This window comes from Anguilla anguilla, chromosome 2 (assembly GCF_013347855.1).
Source record: "Anguilla anguilla isolate fAngAng1 chromosome 2, fAngAng1.pri, whole genome shotgun sequence".
Classification (NCBI taxonomy): domain Eukaryota; kingdom Metazoa; phylum Chordata; class Actinopteri; order Anguilliformes; family Anguillidae; genus Anguilla; species Anguilla anguilla.
This window is the reverse complement of record NC_049202.1, coordinates 41,795,575-41,816,595: the sequence shown is the minus strand read 5'-3', so window position 1 is coordinate 41,816,595 and position 21,021 is coordinate 41,795,575. Positions and strand designations below refer to the sequence as shown.

At 39.0% G+C, this 21,021-nt stretch overlaps 1 protein-coding gene across 4 annotated transcripts in view; it reads left to right on the top strand.

Annotated features, from left to right (window-relative positions):
• LOC118221871 (synaptotagmin-C-like) overlaps positions 1 to 18,088 on the top strand; it is a 29,499-nt gene extending 11,411 nt beyond the window's left edge. For 2 of the 4 annotated variants that reach the window (XM_035407295.1, XM_035407293.1), the window contains 10 exons: positions 94 to 510; positions 887 to 1,004; positions 1,263 to 1,445; positions 3,740 to 3,866; positions 4,298 to 4,516; positions 7,527 to 7,647; positions 8,019 to 8,190; positions 9,003 to 9,132; positions 12,333 to 12,423; positions 12,964 to 18,088. In XM_035407295.1, coding sequence (XP_035263186.1) covers positions 94 to 510; positions 887 to 1,004; positions 1,263 to 1,445; positions 3,740 to 3,866; positions 4,298 to 4,516; positions 7,527 to 7,647; positions 8,019 to 8,190; positions 9,003 to 9,132; positions 12,333 to 12,419 — 1,574 coding nt within the window. In that variant the 3' untranslated portion in view covers positions 12,420 to 12,423; positions 12,964 to 18,088. The remainder of the gene's footprint in view (positions 1 to 93; positions 511 to 886; positions 1,005 to 1,262; positions 1,446 to 3,739; positions 3,867 to 4,297; positions 4,517 to 7,526; positions 7,648 to 8,018; positions 8,191 to 9,002; positions 9,133 to 12,332; positions 12,424 to 12,963) is intronic. The other 2 variants (XM_035407294.1, XM_035407296.1) reach the window with 2 other exon arrangements.
• Positions 18,089 to 21,021: the final 2,933 nt, after the last annotated feature.

Here is a 21,021-nt window from a genome sequence, read left to right as displayed (position 1 = left end):
TGGAATATGCCTGACTAGAAATAGTGATGAAAGTGCAGCTAACGTTCATATTTTTTCTCCTCCCACCCCCCCCCCCCTTCCCTTCTCTCTCAGAGATCTCCGTCAGCCTCCTCTCAGTCATAGTGACGTTCTGCGGCATTGTTTTGCTCTCTGTCTCTCTCTTCGTCTCATGGAAGCTCTGCTGGCTACCCTGGAGGGACAAAGAGGGAGGAGGCCTCAGCCTGACATCGGGGCTCCTCCCTGGGGGAGGGGGAGTGGGCGGGGGGTCGTCCCTTCTTCCCCCCCTCATGCAGAGGAAGGAGACGCACTCCTCCTCCTCCCTCTACCCGTCTCTAGCCCAGCCTGCTCAGCACCATCCCCACTTCGCTGATATGCTAACGGTGGAAAGGTGTGAGGGAGGAGTGATCGGCGGTCCAGAGAGGACCCCCATAGGAGGAGTGGTGGGGGGTCCACAGGAGATGCAGGAGCATTCCTACCTGGACATGGACTCCTACCCCAACAGTGCGGGGGGTGAGATTTCAGCACAATCGCCTGCTAAGTGAAAGTCTTTTAATCCATTTGTACGGGCTTGCGTTTAATGCCACAGTCATAATGTCACTGGCAGAAAGGGAACACATGGAAAGGTGATTAGGTATAAGGGACATATAAGAGTTAAGAATGCACTGTTTGAGTCAAATAGAAGGTGAATCAGACAAAGACAGAGTTTATTTTGCATTGATATCAGCAGAACGGTTTACTACTAAATGCTAATTTTAGTGCGTCTGTGGCAATGAACAGACCAGCGATGGTGCCCACTCAATGTATTACATAACGGGTCTCTTTGACGAATCATTGTAAATATGTGTCATCTTGTAATGCCCCTCTCTCTTGGACCTCTCCTGCATAGGCGGGTTGAAGCTGAGCCAGACCTCTCCAGAACTGCCTCCAAACTCTGAGTCAGGCCCTGCCTCACAGTTGCATAGAGACTTGCCCAATGCCCACTCGCAACAGCAGGTCTCTGCACGGTCAGTATTAACTTTGTAGTGCAACTGACCAGGGAGCCATCCTGCAGACCCAATTTTCTGCACATGCTTTTTCTGCTACATCAATTCTGCATTAACTCTAACCACTCCCCTTAGTCTTGATGCAGAGTTGTGTTTCCACATGCCAGCCACTCATAGTGCATTGGCTGGAGTAGCCCTCTCTTTCAGTGTTTAAAGAAATATAAGCATTACACTTGTATTCCTCATACTGCGTTATTCCTCTCTCTCTCACTCTGGTAGGCCACGCCCCATGACCCACCAACTCTCCAGCCCTGATTTCCATGGTGATGAGAAGACTGAACAAGTGACGAGCATTGGTCAGATCAAGCCAGAACTGTACAGACTGCGGCAGGGGGAGCAGGGGGACGGGAAACAGGGGGACAACTGCGGCAAGATCAGTTTTCTATTGCGCTATGCCTTCAAGTGAGTGATGTAGGCAAGAATGAGCTTGGTGTAAATCTCTTTTGTTAGCCAATCATATGTTCTGCACTATTGTTTCAGCTGCTATGTGTGGATGTGTAAATGTTTCTATTTAACAACACAATATTGTACAAACACAGAAAAACCTGAAAAGAAAAGCGGTAAATATATAAAGAAGAAATAAAAGAAGGGCATTAATGAGACATGTATTTGTAGTCAGGCTCTGCCCGGGCAACTATAAGGTGCTGTTTAGGTCCTTTTTACAGTCGCAGTAAGGACCATTTAAAAAGCAGAATCTGCTGATGTTTGAAAAATCGAGAGAGCGAGAGGTAGTGTTGTCATGAATTATATATGAACTTCCACTTTAAAGAGCGAACACAGTCAACACGTAATAACACCTCACTGTTTAATATTCAGAAATGAGAAAGGCAGACTAGGAGTGAGGGGAAAGAGAGATTAAGAAATTAAAAAATAGATGGAGCGCTAAACATTTTGTATACTCTAGTACTGTGGATTCAAAAAGCTTGTATATGGTGGCCATATTCTAGTTAAGGAAATCACATGATATAGCTTTTTCTATACAATTTACAGAATATTCCTTGTTTTCTCTGCTCTATCTGTGATTAACTGCACTGCCTTTGCTTTGTATTATGGGTATCTGTTGTAGTGCCATATTGCTTGTCTCTGTTCCATAGTGGTTTTCTGTGTTAATATTTGATTGGAATGGTTGCAGCTCTGGAGTTGTCATCAATTTGCAGTACATCAAAGTCAGTGTGTAAGACCAAAGTGTATCTTGGAAATTGTAGTCCATTAGCAGTACATCAAAGTCAGAGACATGTAAAGGCCTCCTGGGAAATGTAGTGCTATTGACACTTCTGCAAGAGGAAGACACATTAACGCCCTGGGAATTGCAAATAGTTTTGAACTATTGCCTCTTGGGAAATGAAGTGTGAATTTCTTTTCTATGGATGGCACTAAGAGCTGTACTCTGAGGGAAATGTACCTAAAGCCATTTATAACGCATCGTCTTTCAGATCTTGAATAGTTTTGTTGGTCTTCAAGAAATGCTTTCAGTTTAAGCCAAAGCTGTATATATGTCTAAATGTGCATCATTGCAGTTGTGGAATTTGAAATGCACTGTTTCAGCTATGCTTTTAAATGTAAACTGGATATTGTGACGCTGTGTGACTTTGTCAGATGAACACCGATCTAACTTTTATAGCAGACTAGCAGTTGAGAACTGAGAACTCTGTTGTTATGAAATTATTGAACAAGAATATACAGTACGTGTATAGCAGTAATTTCACATGGGAAACATAATTTAATAATTATCCTGAACTACCTTTTGATTGAATCCCACCATTAACAAACATGGAAAATTAAACAAGGGTCACCGATTAGGTGATACATTTTTTTACGTATTTACACGTAATACAATTTCTGTGTCATTGTGTAAAACACAATCATTCAATCATTATGAACAACATATATTTTAAGTTAAAATAAATCAATAACCTATGTGTAGTCCTGGAAATGTATGTAACCTGATCTCTCTCTGAAATAATGATAATACTTTAAGTACTTAAATATGCTCCTGCCACATTAGACACAATTCAGTAAATATGAATTGCAAGCTTGTTTCATTGAAAAAACAATAAACAGTTTCAGACAATTCATGGTTAAACGGGTATTCATAACATGTATAATGTCATAATATGTGTAATGTTATAGACAATATAACATACAGTGAAGGTTGGGTAGGAATAACTACAATTGACAGTACTCCATAATTCTTGGATTTAGTGATCTAGTTCCTCAGACATGCGTTCCTAATGTGAACAAGATTGTATCCTAACTATTGCTGAATATAGAGACCTAAAGCAGCCTGTTGGGACAGAAGGAAATAACAGTATTATGTTTGCTTCCCTGCCCATTGTTATGCCTCTGGTGATGTAATCCTGGCAGTTTAAATATGAGTTTTAAAGGCACTATAAATGGAATTCAGTTCACAACTGATTAGCAATGTCTGCACAATCTTCAGCGTGCACTCAAGTAAACCTGTAGCACACTCAGTAGCCTACAGCTGTATTCGGCGGACATCTGTTTTTGCATCTTCCTCTGTGCAATTCTTTATATTTTGTAAATATTCATGCATCACACAGTGGAGTCTCAATCAAAGGCCAATAAGCATCAGCTCTGATAGAGACTGACCAAAGGGCAGGCAGTGTCTCACTGTGTTTATGTTTGTTCTGTCTGCTTCATTGTGATACTCTGTCTGGATGCATGTTATCTTGCAGCACTGAGCAGCTGGTTGTTAAGATCCTAAAAGCTTTGGACCTGCCGGCGAAAGATGCGAACGGATTCTCTGACCCCTATGTCAAGATCTACTTGCTGCCTGACAGAAAGAAGAAATTTCAGACAAAGGTAGTTAGCCTGTGTGATTCAAATGAGTTAGTGTAGATACACTGCAACATTCAGCTTGAAGTTAATTATACACTTTTATTGTTATTGTCTCCTGCTTCTTAAATATTTAATACTTCACCAAATGTGAAATCAGATGGACCTCAACCAGAAAGTCCAGTGGTATATGAAAAAGATTTGCCTTAGAACTGTTTGCTGTGAGAACTATTGAATTGTCCATACAGGTGGCACATTGAAGACACCCGTTGAATTGCTCCTGGATACTGGCCCATGTCCTAGCCATCAACAGCTGGTGTTTTTTATTTACTTCATTGCCTTTCATGGACAAACAATGGGATTAATGCCTGTCTTCTGAAGAGTTTTCTGAAATGATGGACTCTGATACCTCCCTCTCTTTCTCCCTTCCTCTCTCCCTTTTTTCTCCCATGCTTCAGGTCCACAGAAAGACATTAAATCCCATCTTCAATGAAACATTTCAATTTGGGGTGCCCCTCGCTGAGCTGCACTCACGGAAGCTCCACTTCTCTGTTTACGACTTTGACCGGTTTTCCAGACACGACCTCATAGGACAAGTGGTGGTGGACAACCTTCTGGACTTCAGCGAGGGGAGTGGGGAGAAGCCTGTGTGGCGAGACATTGTGGAGGGGACAGCGGTGAGTACATTGTGACCATGTGACCATGCTTATTTTTGCCTCTCATTTTTATGTGTTTGTTAGCCAGCACAAATTCAAGTCGCTCTGAGGCAGAAACACTAATCATGTTTGAGAGATGACTTTGATTCTCTTTGTACGGTAAGGTGAAAGAACACAGAGCCAGAGGACACTTAGCTGGTTTAAAGATATATGCAATTCAATCAAATTGGATTTTTGAGATTCAATAAAAGTAGGTTCCAGCGATATTTCAATGTATTGCTATTTTTTGATATGAAGCTCATATCGACATTGGCGATATGTCAATTTCACTGATATTGAAATATAGAATATATTGAATTAAAATCTTTTAATGAAATGAATGGTATCTTCTTGGGTTATGTTGGCAGGTCTAGCTAGCCAACTAACCAATTATCTAGTGCTTGCTTGCTTTCCAACAATCAGCCTTTGGATAGTTTAAAGTCTATCCAATTTTACCGACCGAGATGGGTTTTTGTATCAAAGTGTGAAGAGTCTATGCTTTACAACAATGTAGGTGTTACAGCAGTGCACATTGAATCAGTGACAGATGAAAGTAATAATTTAAGAGAATGCTATTTTTAGACGCCAGCATCTAATTGGGGCCTATATGAAATTAAATGGTTGAACTACAGGGCAACGTTGGCACTTAGAAACTCTGTGTGTGGCTTAGTTGTCATGTACTGTCTACTAATAAAGCTAGAACAGAGTTTATTGTTTCCATTCATAGTTTGGTTGCAGGAGCACTGAATGTCTAAATGGATCAGTCTCAGGATGTCGGCATCCTGGCCACGAGGGGGCATGTGCGAAGGAATTAACTAGATTGTATGATTGACAGAGACAAAGTATTCTGTAGTCTGCTGGGTGGTTGTGTTAAGCCTCTGAAGATGTTCAGAGGGTGTGTCCCATCAATTTTCAATTTTCAGTTTTCAGTTATTCAGGCAATAAGGTTCTGAGGGTGTGTCAAACTTCAGTTCCGAGTCAAGTGCATAAAATGTGCTCAGGTCTGCATTTAACTCTCCAAGTCAGAATGCCATATGTATTGTTAAATGATTTGTCACAATACTGTTTTTTAACATTTATGTTAACTGAAAAAGTGGGAGGGGGAATGTAAACAAATAAATTATTGCCAAACCATGTAGTATTCTATTTACAGTACAATCACGTGCCATCAATGTATTGATATAGAAAAAATCATAATATTACTGCACCCTATATCAAACAAACTGGAATAGTGATTAAAACTGAAAAATTATGATTCTTAAATGTTTTAATGCAATTAATAAAATAAGCCACAACCAAAGAAGGAAGTTTATAAATAATTATTTAATTGAGCAATACCATCTTTATTTATGTGTCATTTTAGGAATAAAATAATTGAAGTGATTCTAAAGTGGCTGAAAATAGTTGATGTAACCATAAATTATAACTGAGGGATGTATCCACAACACCTAATATCTATTCAAAGTAATGTCAATAACTTTATAACACATATTTCAAATCAGGCCTAAAATCCATGTTGAAAAAAACCTCTGGATTGTGTGGGTGTGGTCAAGATGCCCCACCTCCCCACTGAACTCCTCCTAAATAGTCCCACCCACAAGTAAACAAACACAGGTAGCTAAACAAACACACATTAGACCTACCCAAACGGTATCCTTGATACACAAAGATCTTATGGTTCGATATTGCAATGCAGTTAATTTCTCGTACTGTTGCTGATGACTGATATATACCATAGTAACCCCATGCAACTTAGTCTGAAGCCGTTCACGGATTTACCTTTACAATAACTTTAAATATGTAGAATTTTCCTACTTAAGTCTTGAATATCTGGGGTATACAGTAGACAGAAAATAATTTCAATTTTGTAATTAATTTGAGCGAAACAAGCACACAGTCAAAATAAGTTGTGTAGAGTAAAGATTATTTCAACTGCGAAACAATTTCCTTAAAGTATTATTGGTTTCAGCATGACACAATTAAGTAATAGTTCAGGAATGCTGGTAACATGAATTAAACATTTTAATGATGATAAAACCGTTCAGAATTGTCAGCAGATGCCACATATACACATACCGTGGCTTGCACCTTTTTGAAAAGGTTAGTCGTAACAGTAGCGTTACCTCTACTTCCTGAAGACAAAGAAGTCAGAATGCTTTACTACATGGAATAGTGTACCTAGCAGCCTGTATTTTGTCATGCTTTGTGGCACCGCATAATAATAAACTTATTTTTAACGGAATGCAAGTTTCTCACCACAGTTTTATAGACGGTTAAAGCAAAGCAGTCCGTACAAATCAATGACCTTGGACTTCCAACTACTAGAAGGTTGATGTAAACTTTTGTGTTATTTTATATATAATACTGCAATAAAATCTGTATAATATATTGCATTTCCAAAAACTTGTACAGAATGATAAAGTTAACCATGTGCACACCAGTTATTGATGAAATAGCTTGCTGGGTGTAGCCTAAATTACACTGTTTTAAAACTCCTAGCAATGAAGTGCAAATATGAACCCTTGTGTCTTTAAGCTATGGTAGATTAAAGCATTAGGCTGTAATGAACAGAAGCAGAGTTGACATTATCCCAGTATTGTATTATTTCACAAAATTTAACTAATTAAATAAAATTAAATCATTAACCCCTGATCTTTTTTTATCACTTTACCAGGTCATCTTGAAGTAGCAACAGTTAATTTAACTGCAGTTTTACATCTTCCTGTGCTACAGAGAACATTGCCCTCGATTGAGCATGCAGGAAATTTGTGACCCAGACAACACTAGCACAAAAAGGCACTTCCAGTACATTCTAAATGACCAACCAGAATTAATCCATGTCAGTTGCTCAGTAAAACAAATTTCCATGGCCATGAATGTCTTACTTCCAGTTGCAGTACTGGAGAGTTTGATTAAATTGCATGCCCTTAAACAGTCCAAGTGCATTTTATTGAGTACCCTGGTTGTTCTCTATCTCTGTCTCCATACTCAGGAAAAGGCAGACCTGGGAGAGCTAAACTTTTCCCTGTGTTACCTACCCACGGCCGGCCGACTCACTGCTACCGTCATCAAGGCCACTAATCTGAAAGCCATGGACCTCACTGGCTTCTCAGGTAATTAACTAAGCAATCAATCAAGTCATGTACATGTAATTGGATTGGGAGCACAATTATTGTAGCATTACAATTCATGCTGATGTCAATTAATGAAACTTGCTTGAACCTCGGCATTTTAATTATGAATCCTCTCACAGATTGGATGTATAATGAGTATGACATTGATAAGATAGTATTGCTACCAAGAGTGTAAGTAGTTAGTTTTTATTACTAGCTTTTAATAAAGGATGCGCTCTTGAGGGACTATGTCGAGCAGTCACAATTTTGTCATGATGCCATTGGATCTAAAGCTGAATAAAAATGTGCTTTTGTTGCTTTTTTCCATTTTTTTGATATTTCATTTATTTATCACACACTGTCACTGACAGATCCATATGTGAAAGCATCACTGATTTGCGACGGCCGTAGGCTGAAGAAGAGAAAGACATCTATCAAGAAGAACACCCTCAACCCCGTCTACAATGAGGCGCTGGTCTTTGACATACCTCACGAGAACATTGACAGTGTGTCCTTGATCATCGCTGTCATGGACTATGACTGGTGAGGAAATAGAACACAGTGACACAGAACATATTAATAGAATGGAGCAACAAATAGGCAGTGTTAGAGCACCAGATGGTCAAGCACTGTTCCAGGCAAGGGGCAAGGGGGAGAAGGGTTTAGGACAGTGGTGTCCAATCGTGCCATGGAGGGCCGAGCGTATGTAGGTTTTCATTTCTACACCTGCTGATTTCGCTAATTAACACGCCTTCAACCAGTGAGGAGGGAGAACACATGAGTAAAATCAGCAGGTGAAGTGATTGGTTAGAATAAAAACCTGCATTCTCTTGTCCCCTCATGGCATTGATTGGGTTCCACTGGTTCAGGAAAATAAATTATATGAAAAAGAAGGTATATTGAACATCTGTGTCTCCTCAGCATCACTGGGGGTAGATTACAACCCCTATGGGATAGTAAAACAGGCACTCTGGAGAGGGGTCAAGACAGTTTTGTGAAACAATAAAATAATTTATTGTACCCTTGAATAAGGTGACTCATTTGTCAGTGAGCCATTATTGCTGTGCAAACCAGTCTGATAGGCCAGCTCCATTTTGCTGCTGTTCAGTAGGTCTGGATAAAACATTAGCCAAATGAATCAGTGGCGTTTGGTTGACAACAAAATGCTGTGTCATTCTGTCAGAGTGTCTGTAATATATCCCTGGCTCATTTTCTGTGTTCCTCTCAAATGCCAATTCAGCAGAAATAAATGGTCTGTCCACTGTGACTGAGTCAGTAGCATGTAACTCCCTTGCTCTTTCTCTCCCTCACTTTCTCTCTCTCTCTGTCTCTCTCCCTCTCCCCTTTTCTGTTAGCATTGGTCACAATGAAGTGATAGGCATGTGCCGTGTAGGCAGTGACGCAGACGGACCTGGCAGGGAACATTGGACGGCCATGTTAGCCAATCCTCGGAAGCCCATTGAGCACTGGCACCAGCTGATGGAGGTAAAGACCTGGCCAACTTCCAATGCCTTCCTATAATCTTCATGATCACTGCTTCAGAGTGTGCGGTGCATGTTTCATTGGTTGCCATGAAATTATCCAAAACGTCTCAGGAATGAGAAATTATCTTTTAGAATCACAGTAAGGGCTTGTGACCTGTATCCTTCCTTACATTATGCCATTGCAAGTATGGCACACCATTCTGCAAGAATTTATCTCTTGCAATAATCCAAGCTTCATTACTGTACTTAATTTAAAATTTTTATTCTATCAGAATTACTTTTTGTCACTGCATTGATTGAAAATCAAATATTCTGTACTTCTCCATCCTTTACACATTATTATACTGAATAGTGAAATTAAAAGAATGATTCATGTGTGCACAGCTCAGTTTAATAATTGGATGTGTAAGGACAAGGTTCCTGGTTAAATTATCAGGTTGGGTATTGGACCCTTAAACAAGGGTTTTGCTTCAGTAAATATGTATAAACTAATATCTATTTTAGGCTGTAAGCTAAGTATCTAAAATGCAGACATCTTCCAAGTATAATAAAATGTAATTATGTGCCATACAATTTATGAAACTAGAACTGCTTCAATAAGATATTTAAGCCATTTAATATTCTATCAATTGGTTGTCTGTTGTTATCTTGATGTCAATAATTGCTGTATGGATAATGCTGTACAATACCACAGATGTTCAGGAAAGGGTGCTTTTTTCTATTTTACTTATATTTTTGGAGTTTGAATATTAATTATTTAGAGGTTTCGCCCATTCCTTTTTTAATTCTCACTTGAGGTCAGCACTTTACTGCCAAATTTCTGTCATGTCAATGCAACCAAAACAGCAAGCACAGTACTTTAGTACTTTAGTTCTGCAACTCCTGTGGAGAAGTTAATTGTGCAGACCTGCTAACCTGCACGCATTTTGTGTACCAACCACGCACTTCTTGGTCAAAATACGCAGGTACGAAATGCCAGCTGAAACTACCCAAAAAAAATATATTATTGTAATTTAATTACGGAAAACAACCAATGAATACAAAACAATACCGTACATTTATTCGGTATTTCAACTACATCCCTCGGATTGAACCAGATGCTACGACCGTGCTTGTGGTTCTGTAACCCCTCCCCGACCCACTCAACATCCACTGATACGCAGCGGTACTTTATTATCCACCGAGGCGTAACGCTGCATTGCTGAGGTAAAATGGGAAGTGGGGAGTAATAATCAAGCACAAAAATGTGACCGTAATGTTAACATATAAAACGGTAAAACATGTTCGGTAACTTTACGAGATGATGCATTTCAAGGGGTATATCCTAATGAGATAAATTTGTGTCTATAGTTAGCCGTAGTAGTAGCTCGCATGCGATTTAGCCTCGTTACGAGACGTGTGAATAACTGATGGAGTAATTTAGCTGCAGTAACTCAAACGCTACGGAGACTCCCTCTTCAAACTTTGAATCGCGCACGCTCTGTCGGAGCAAAGTGACCATTGCAAAGGTGTTTGACTATAGACTGCTAACGTACCAAATAAATTCTATTATTGCAGCCAGTCACCCGACCAGCCTTGCAGTTAGAAAATAATCATGACGTCAGATGACGAGGATACTAACAAGGAGTGAGAGAGAGAGAGAGAGAGAGAGAGAGAGAGCAGCAGCAGCTGACCTACTAAAAAGAAGAGAGTCCATGCCCCCCAGAAGTTCCTTGCAAAATATCAGGAGCAATGGCCGTGCCTCCGCCCCTCAAAACGTCCGTACCATGCATTTTGCACATTGTGCAATTATGATTTTGACATTAGCCACCAAGGAGCTTCAGGTAATAATTTGGCTAAACCTCTAGTTACAAAAGCCTACATTCCTAGATAATTTTTCAATTGAATACTATTTTTTTCATTAGGCCTATATGATGTGTGCCTATATAAGCTGATTCAATTATTTAATTATTAAATAAAAATGGAAATCATGAACAGAAACTTGGATTTTTTCATAATTGACAGTGTTTTACATCGCAACATAAGCTTTTTTTTTACATTACAACATAAGTTTCTGTAAATACTTGAAAATGAAAACATGTTACAATATACAAAATAAATTATTTCCATTTTTATTAAATAAGTGAATGCAATTCACTTATGGTTATCAGTTTGTATACACACACGTATCATATGAAATATTAATCATGAAAAAATTGTTTTAAGCAGGTGTACTCGAACTTTTGACTTGAAAGTATATCATAATATAGCCCAGTGCGGTGCAAGTGATATTTTAGAATCAGGTCAAATTATACAATTTTGCCTGATCTCTTCTACAGTCGAAACTAGAATTATGAATAAAGGCTTGTGTGTGCGTGCAAAGCGAAGTGGTGCGGAAGCATGTGAACTAAGCGTTACACTGACTATTGTGGTACTCAAAATATTTTCCTAAGGTTGGCAGGTCTGATTGTGGTCTAACTTTACTGTGCTTGCTGAGTTAAACTGCTGAAGTATTTTTCACCTGTCCTTTTCTTATTACAACGGTGTTGCTTGCACAGTCTGCGGTTTGAAAATTCATGAAGTCATGTTTTGTTCAGATTGCATCAATAATGTGCATGTTGCCAGCATCATACTATACAAATAGAACCAATTACTTGCTTTTAATATTCATATTTTCTTACCTTTTCTAACACTCTTCAGCTAGCAAGAGAGCCAAGAGAAAACATTGCTGAATCAAATAGCAAATAAAAAAATATCAGCTAAGATTGTTAGCATGTCTTCTGGAGCAAAGAATTGCCAGACTGCATTTAATAATACAGGAAAATAACACTGAAGGGAGAAAACAAGACGGTGTGCCTATATATAGTGCCTTCTGGATCATGGTCACTGAACATAGCATGTTACTCATTTTGAATATATCTTTTAAATGGTCGTGCTGTGCATGTAATGTTCTGAGAATCACGACTCAGGAATGCAGTTTCTCTTTTAATAGGTCCACTGTTCTCCTGAACTGTTCCAATAGAATTCTACTCAATTATTTAAAAAAAACATTTGTGAATGTAAATGCTGTTTTTCATCTGACATCTAATCTACAGTAGTTTCAGTGTTTGTACTGTAGGTCTTTTGCTTTGTGTGACTGTATCAGTTTTAATAACATCTCTGTTCAGTTCATCATAGGAAATGCACCCAAAATACATTTACTTCTTTCTTTTCCCTCACCAGGAGAAGACCATGAATACGTTTGTGTCAAAGAGCACGTCAGCGTCCCCAAAGCCTAACATTGTAGTGGACAGTCCTCACTCTGAGTAGAGCGGTGAGCCATTCTTTCTTAACATCTCTATTTGATTATACTGCAGGCGTGTAGCCTCATTCTAAACCAGAGAAACCTTTGAGTATGTGCATGGCTCACAGTCTGCCTGTATCAGACAGAGGAGGTGCATCATGGGCAGCGTCTGTAAGTGACCCTTGTTCTCTCCAGAGGCCCTGTGTGTGAGCTGTAGAAATGTGTCTGTGTCAATACTGGTGCATGGCTAACCTTTTTTTCCAGTCACGAACCATCTAGCTAGGAGGTTGTATGGCTTCATGTCTTTTTGGAGGAATGTAAAAACATCTCGCTGCTGTGTTCTTGTGTAAATTGCTTTTGCGAGAAGTTTCCGTTCCTCTCAGTTTAGCCTTAGTGTCCCCTCAGTTCACCGCAATTCCCTCTAGTCAATATAAATGTCAGCACTTCCTATATAAACTTTCTCTCTAATTGCAGGCCTGAATTAGAAAGGACTTCTCAATTCTGGAAATCAATGGCATCAATAAAAGACTGATTCAGTTTGATTTTTCTTTCTTTCTCTCTTTCTCTTAGGGTTCTCAGGCACTGTCCTCCTTCCAACTTCAGACTCCAATCTCCTTCTCATGTGTAATTAATTATCTATATTTCAGAAAGGCGGAGAGGGAGGCGCAGAGAGACCTTAAGTTTCACACAGAACAGAGAATGCGGAGCCGACACTTTGAATAAACTAGCTTTGTTCTGCCACAGAACATAGACAGAACATGCACACACGGACACACACACACACACACACACACACACACACACACAGTACATATCCAAGTACTCACATACACAGAGACTCAGTGCAAACAAAATAGACTGCGCAGTATATTGGTGCAATGCACAGATAACATGTAGACCACACATGTACCTACATTCTGAAGAAAGTATTTTGTGGATATCTAAAGATTTGATGTATATAAACATACAGTAAAGGATTCACCATGGTGGAGTTTATAGTGTGTTAAACATTTCTCTCCATAAAAGTATTTGGTTTGTTTTAAACAGCCTGAGTCAAAATGATTACATCTATGTAGACTTTTAAACTATAATAAGAGTTTTTATTAAATTATGAGTATTATGTTTATTTAATACATTCTTTCTTTTTTAAAATTTGGCACCCAATGTGGGGCTCAACACGTCCAATTCCCACCCTAATTTGGAATTTCCAACCATCTGCAAACGCAGCCACGTTCATGAGCGAACCCCACTGCTGATTTGGGAGAGTGTAGACATCTGTGTTGCCACTCTGCTTCTTTTCACACTGCAGACTATAGTTAAGCTTGCATAGGGTAGAGTCAGAGGAAGACAGCATATGCATCTTTGACATGTAGTCCATGGGTGCCTGTTTGACCAGTGGGGGTGCTAGAAAGCAATGAACGCGGACCGCTGACTGACTGAACCCTCTCGTACCCTGGGCAACGCACTTGCATGTTGCCCTACGGAGCTACCGGGCACTGGCACGGTCTGGATTCAATTCAAGACAGTGGGGCTCATCCTTGCACCACAGTGTGGTGCCTTAACTGAATGAGCCACCCAGAAGCAATATTTACCTTTCTCAGCCAGTGAAAATATTTTGTCATGTTGCAGTTTGTGTCAGAGGAGTAAGAAACGTGGACTGACTGATTCAGCTGGAGCGAGCATGATGAAATATTTCATATGTACCAGCCTTGAAATGTATCACTATATGCCATATAAAAATGTTTCATCTTCTCAGAACTCATGCGGATACAGTTTATGCTTTTATGTTGTATGATTTAGTTAAATAGTCAACATATAAACAGTTCCTCATTGTATTTTTTTATTTTTATCCTGAAAGAAAAGGGAATGCCACAAAGAGAGCACTGGAAAGTTGCTCTGTCAGTGTGTCATGGCAAACCATGTCACCCATTTTGTCTGACATGCAAACTTCCTTTCTGAAGAAAATTTAAAGGACCGATGGTTTGAACTGCCGTATTTGCCAAGGGACCTACATTTTGGGTGCATCAGCTTGCTTATTGCACAGTTATTATACATATGTGCAACATGTATTTCGGGAAAGGATTGATCATCTACTTTATTTTTTTATCAGTCTATTCTATGATACAATCTTTTGAGAACCTTTGTTTCTAAAAGACATTTTATTGAGAAGAGGAGCTCATTGTACTTCAAAAATCTCCGAGTTGGATAATGCCAGGATACACTAACTGTTTTGTTGCCTTTCTGTGTGTGTGTGCGTGTGTGTGTGCATGTGTGCATTTCAGTGTGTATTATGAGTGTTTATGAGTGTGTTTCTGCATTTGTGAGTGTGTTTCTGTGTTTGCGTGCATCCGTATGTGTGGCTATATGTAGGCATAATTTTGTCATCCTGCTCGTTTTCACTCTCTAGTCATTTGTAAATTCAAACTCTTGTGTTCTGTTCTATATGTTATTGGAATAGTTTGTGTATGGAGCCCAGTCAGTATCACCACTCAGAGTGCACCACTCAGCGTGCGCCTTCTGCCTCCATGTAATTGTCTATGTCAGGGGTGGGCAATTCTGGTCCTGGAGGGCCGATGTGTATGTAAGTTTTGTTTCCACCAATTACCCTGGCTAAATTAGGTAATTGGCTGTATACACCAACGCTGGTTCACTAATAGATTAGATCACAGTAAAATGTTTTACACGGATACAAGAACAGTCTTCGGCTGTCAGTCATGCACTTATCAAGAAATGTAGCTTAAGTGTCATTGCATAAATGTTAGGGCTGATTAAATAATTAAGGTCAAAATTAGGCATGAAAACTAGAGATAGATACAGTCCTTATTGCCCACCTCTGGTCTATGTGTGTACTTTTTTATTATGTGTTTATATATAAGGGGGTACTAATGGCTACAATTTCAAGGGAACTAAAACTTTATATGTTCTATAAATAGAGCTGAACTAAATCTCTTGGGTCGGAGTGGAACTCAAGTATGACCTACTTTATTTCAAACAAATACATACAGAGATCTGGAGGTTAACACAGTGTGAAGAAGATGGCTGTAGAGGGCCTTATCATTAATCACAAAATGAATTACTCTATTTGTAACATCAGTAAGATAACATCATAATCATCATCATCATGAAATTATAATAAACCTTGATTCTATGCATTTTTTCTTCAATAGACGCTTTCAGGGGAACGCTCGCGCATTGCCATGTTATACCCCAAGATCCTTCCAAACTTCCGGTGTAGCAAACAATTGTTGTTTTAGTAGACTAGCTAACATTAGGATTAAGGATTTAGTTGTTTTAGCAGACTAGCTAACATTAAGGATAGCAAACCTGCAAGCTAGCAGGTTATTACGAGTAAATCATATTGCTCTTGTTGTATAGTGGGGTGTTCTTTGGGGTCGGGAACAAGTGGTTATTTACTTTTTTTAAAGAAGTGGAAAGGCGACATATCCTACAGCTGACTAGCTTACTGCTTAATGTTAGCTAACGGTTTAGTTTGCTAGTTTAGCTAGCGGCAATAGCCAGTGTTATTATCATGTTCATAATAAAATGGTTTCTAATGCTTTGACTTGTGTAATACTTCTGAGGACAGATTTTACATCTCAAGTATAAAATATAGCTTGTTGGGTAAATTGATTTTTATTTTGTTGCACAACATAACGGTAACCAACATAATGGTGAGCAATGTATTCAAATGTTAAATAACAGAACAGTTCCAAACTGTTCATTAATATAGTTACCCAAATAGCTAAATAAACAATTATTTTAGTAACTATTTGCAGATGATTTATTCATTTTTGTGACGGCATTTTGGAATAAAGGCTACACTGAAAACTAATTGTCAGAATGCACCAGTCTTGGCCTGTCTCTCAGCCATAATTTAAATGGGCATAAGCTAACTGAAACCAAGTTTCCCATGAGGAATCATTTTATTTCAATAGAAGAAATGTCGAAATGTGTAGTTTAGGCTAACGTTATACCAGCAAAACGTGTGTGTCTTTCAAAATTGTGTTTAAGATGTGACAGAGGCATTTTCATGAGGCTAGCCCTGGATAGCCTATAACCAATCAATCTGTCTACAATATCAATGTTTATTCTATCAATAAAGTAACAGTGAGTTCCTTGGGAGGCTATTCCTGCAAAATAGATTGCCTTTTTCACTGTGGGAATTTCCATCACGGTTTCTCATTATTTTTAGGCCTATTACTCAGGCCAGGCTTGTTCACAGAAAAGCTGAGACAGTGGTCGGGACCTACGATACCCAATATTTTTCCGGAGTAAACTGGAAGTTTAAAAGGGTCTTGGTTGATGCACATGCGCTGTAGCGTTTGTTATTGTTGTCAGTTTGAAACGGCCTATACATGGTCTTCTAGAGTCCCTTAAGTGGCCATAGCTTAAAAGCTAGCTTATAATGAGTCTCTTTTATATTTTGCAGTCTGAATTTACACTTAAACTGCAACTATAGAACAATGACTATGCTAATTGTTAACTAAATTCATTTGGATGTTACTATCACTACTTCTGCTTACACCTACTGCTTCTACTTTTTCCATCTGTTCTTATTTGAATGGTGTATGTACCATTCAGTTTATTTGGAGAGAAATTTGACACCTCAAGGTTGAACTTAGCTGACTGGACAGTGCTTCTAAATGGCATATCTTGCTGACACATCATGCTTTTGTGAGTTTGTCTGTTTGGAGTACTTCTCTATGAGCTGTTCGCTATTTCTGTTCCCTCATACTACAGTCTCACTAGCTGCTCAAAACTGCCTGCATTGATACATAAATGTGAAAAGCCACTCAGGTATTGATTCACAGAAGTGTCCAATGTATCTGCAAATATTACACCTTCTCACCAAGGCATATGTCCTATAATAGGCACTACTCTCAGTGTGCTTCATACACGCTGGTCTTAGTATGGGGCAGTGTGAACTTCCCCCATATGCCATGAATTATATTTTGGTATGTAAGATGGCAGGAGTTATGTCTGTTACATCATGCAGTTAGTGTCATCATGGGCACATCTATCTGTCTTCATTGTTTTGTCTCCTGCTTAACCTCCACATCTCAATTTTGTCATTCTAGTTTCTCTACCTCACACTTTGTGTACTGCCATTGTTGTGTGTTCTTGAGTCTTGGACTGTAGTGTTAGTGCTGTTGTAATCTCTCTCTCTCTCTCTTTCTCTCTGTGTCTGCCTCTGGACACCCATGCTCTCTCTTGTTCTCTCTGTCATTTTCTCTCACACTCTATTTTTCTCTCTGTTGCTATCTCTCAGTTCAGTGTCAGTGCAGTTCAGAATGGCTATGGTGAAAAATGTTTGCATGCTTATACTAGCATGAATGATGTCAATTCGATACCGTGAAAATTAAATAACTGATGCTCAATGCAAAAACAGGCAACAAACTTGATACTAATACTACTAATGATGATAATGAAAAAATATAAATAGTAACAGTGACCAGTATGATAACATTGTTAATACTGTATTATGTATAAAATTGTATTTATATTTGTTTTTTTATGTTTTCCTTTGAAATAAGTTTATTTTGTTGAAAACAGAATCTGTAAGATTCTGGAGCCAGAAATTTGATGAACGGGCAGTGGAGAAATACAATTTATAGAGACAATGATTTTACAAGAACCGCAATGATTACAGTGCTTGGAAGCCTTGAAAGTTGAAATAAAGGAAATACAATATGAATTTTGTTCCTTGTTGCCATTTTTGTAATTACAGATTTTTTGCAGCAGCACTACATGCACAACATATTTAGAAGTGAAAAACACGTTTTCAATGTTCAAAAATGGCAAGTTACTTAAACATACAAAGCACTGTCTGTAAGTTGTGAATTGAAACTGGCAAGGCCTAAAATCAATTTAGGAAACATTGGGGTTTTGCTTTGGAATACAGCTTGTTTAATTTTTGTGAGCTAAGATAGCCAATATTGTTTCTTGTAACTTGGCGTAATTTTTATATCAATTATTTTAATGGCAGGCCAAGATTTTGCCAGTTTGAATTAATGACTTATAGAGAGTTCTTTGTATGTGTGAGTGACTTGACATTTTTGAAAATGTCTTTCATCAGATGTCATTTCTTTTTGTGCTCTGTTATGTGTGATAATAGGAATTCATATAAATAAAGGCTATGAGAGATATGCATACACTTACATGTATGTGAACACATATAGCCTACGTTGTAGCTGAAATAAACACATAGACATGGATTCAATCATTATTTTTCCTTTACCATGAATAACAAATAAATGAAAGTGTATGTCATATTTTTAAATGGAAGTGTTTTTAATGGGCTATTGTACATGACAGACCTACTAATTGTTTGTATGTCAGTAGGGGATCTATAGTCCTAGCTAACATTAATTTAGAAATGTAGCGTTACAGGGCAGCTACAGTCACCTAGTTAAAAAGTAGTTTCCAATACAGGCACAGTGGTGAATGTGACAGTTTCGTGACAACACTAACTTCTATATACAGTATTTACATTTTGCATGTGTATCCAATGTTTTTATTGGCTGATGTAGCTAAATGTCCAATGGGGAGATGTATTCTTAATGGGCTTGAAGCATTTGTGATGATGCAATCGCCAAGAAAAAGAAGACGCATAATCCGCAAAAAAAGTTTGGGGCTTAATTGTCTGAAGTTGAATTCTGTCTGTTGAAATGAGGTCAGAAGGTACAGACATGAATGTTTTTAAGGACTCAGAGTCTGGTCATTGTGGTTATTTCTGTAGGGAACCCTCTTGGTGCTGTATAGGTATGGGGCATGCCGCTCCGTCAAGACATAACTTGGCGGGGTGGAATACCTGCCATCCCAATATTTTGGGCCCATACTGTTGCTCTCATTCTGAAAGTCTCCTGCTTTCCTTCTCACACTCTCCGTCCACCCCCATGGTTTTCTCTCTCTCTGTCTCTCTTTCATTACAGGATAGCACTGTATGTGGGTGTGTGCTTCACTGCTTTGCCTCTGCGTCAGCTTCCGGCATTCCTGTTTCCTTCACCTAATTGAAGCAGTCGTCAGTCCTCACCCAACCTATCATGCTCTCTTTCTCCCCACCCTCAAGGTTTTTATCAAACTCGTTCAAACATCTGTCTTTCCCACTCGCCTGTCGTCTCAGGCAATGTTTTGGTCCTGAACTCAGCAAGATATTATCATCTTTCTATCATCAACCTTCCTCAAATATTATGACTCACTTCTCTCTGGGCTCTCTCTGGAAAATCAGAATTTAAAATTTGAAATTGAAAAGTTTTTCTGTGAGCTTTTCTCTTTTACACTCTATTGATGGCTCTCTCTCTCTGTCTCACTCAATGTTTCTGTGTATTTATATATACAGTGAGCTCCATAAAAAAGTCAAATCCATATTTTTCTTGATTTGTCTCTGTACTCCATAACTTAAGATTCATAATCAATCAATTAATTTGTGGTTAAAGCGCAGATTATGAGCTTTTATTAAAGGGTATTTCATACATTTTGGTTACTCCATGTAGAAATAACAGCACTTTCTATACATAGTCCCCCCCCCTATTGTCACCATAATGTTTGGGACAAATGGCATCACAAATATTTCTGATTAGTCAGGTGTGTTCATTGCTTCCTTCTTGCAGGTATATGAGAGCTTTCAGCTATTTGTGAATTAATTCACTCATGTTGACTGAAGCCTGGGTATTGCTGTATGCTAATGCTGACACTAGCACAGGGTATGAGAGTACCACAGAGGCACACACATAATGAATGGGAAAACAATACTATATTTTGGCCATTGACTTGGTCCCACACAGTCCATTAACATTGAAAGTAGCTTGAAAATAAGGTTGAGAGATGTCAGGGAAGTACAGACATGGCAGTTAGCACCGTTTCAGCCCTGCGTACTGGGCAGCTCCCTCAGCCAAGAGAAAGAGGGAGGGGTGACAGGAGCTGCTGTTTCCATGGCAACGTTCTCACCGTGCAAAAAAATCATTTAGTCGGAAAGACATTTCATTCAGTTCAGTGAGCTGCAAGGGGAGGGGCGGGGGGGGGGGGGGGGGGTTAGACTGAGAAGGAAGTGTGTGTGTGTGTGTGTGAGTGTGTGAAAGAGAGAGGGTAAGACAGAAATTAAGTATACCCAGGCACATGAAAGTGTGGGGGAGAACTGAGAAGAATTAAGACAACAGAAATGTGGGGCTTGGATGATGAAAATCTTTGTTGTATGGGAGAATATGATTATGCTTGTATGTATGTGACTATACGCCCATCCATTAGGCCATATAGGCGACCGCCTAGAGCCTTGGTCTGGGTAAGGGGCCCCTATGTGGTCTTTTTTATTTATCATTTTTATTATTTATTACTTTGGGGCGCATTTTCAAGATCTCACTGAGGGCCCCACTGAGTCACAGGCGGTCTCTCTGTGACTGATTCACTTGACTCTTTGTCTAGCATGATTGACAATAATCACTATAGAGTTTTTTCTCTGCACAAAAAGCCCAGTTGTGCATGACTTTCACTCATTTCCTGGGAGCATAGCAGGACTGAAAATAGATGAACAAAGAGAAATCTCCCACATTTGTGTCAGCCTTTGCCTCTCTCGTCAGTTAATTTGGTTGTGGTTGTTTAATCTCTACAGCAGATGGACACCTGTCTGCCATC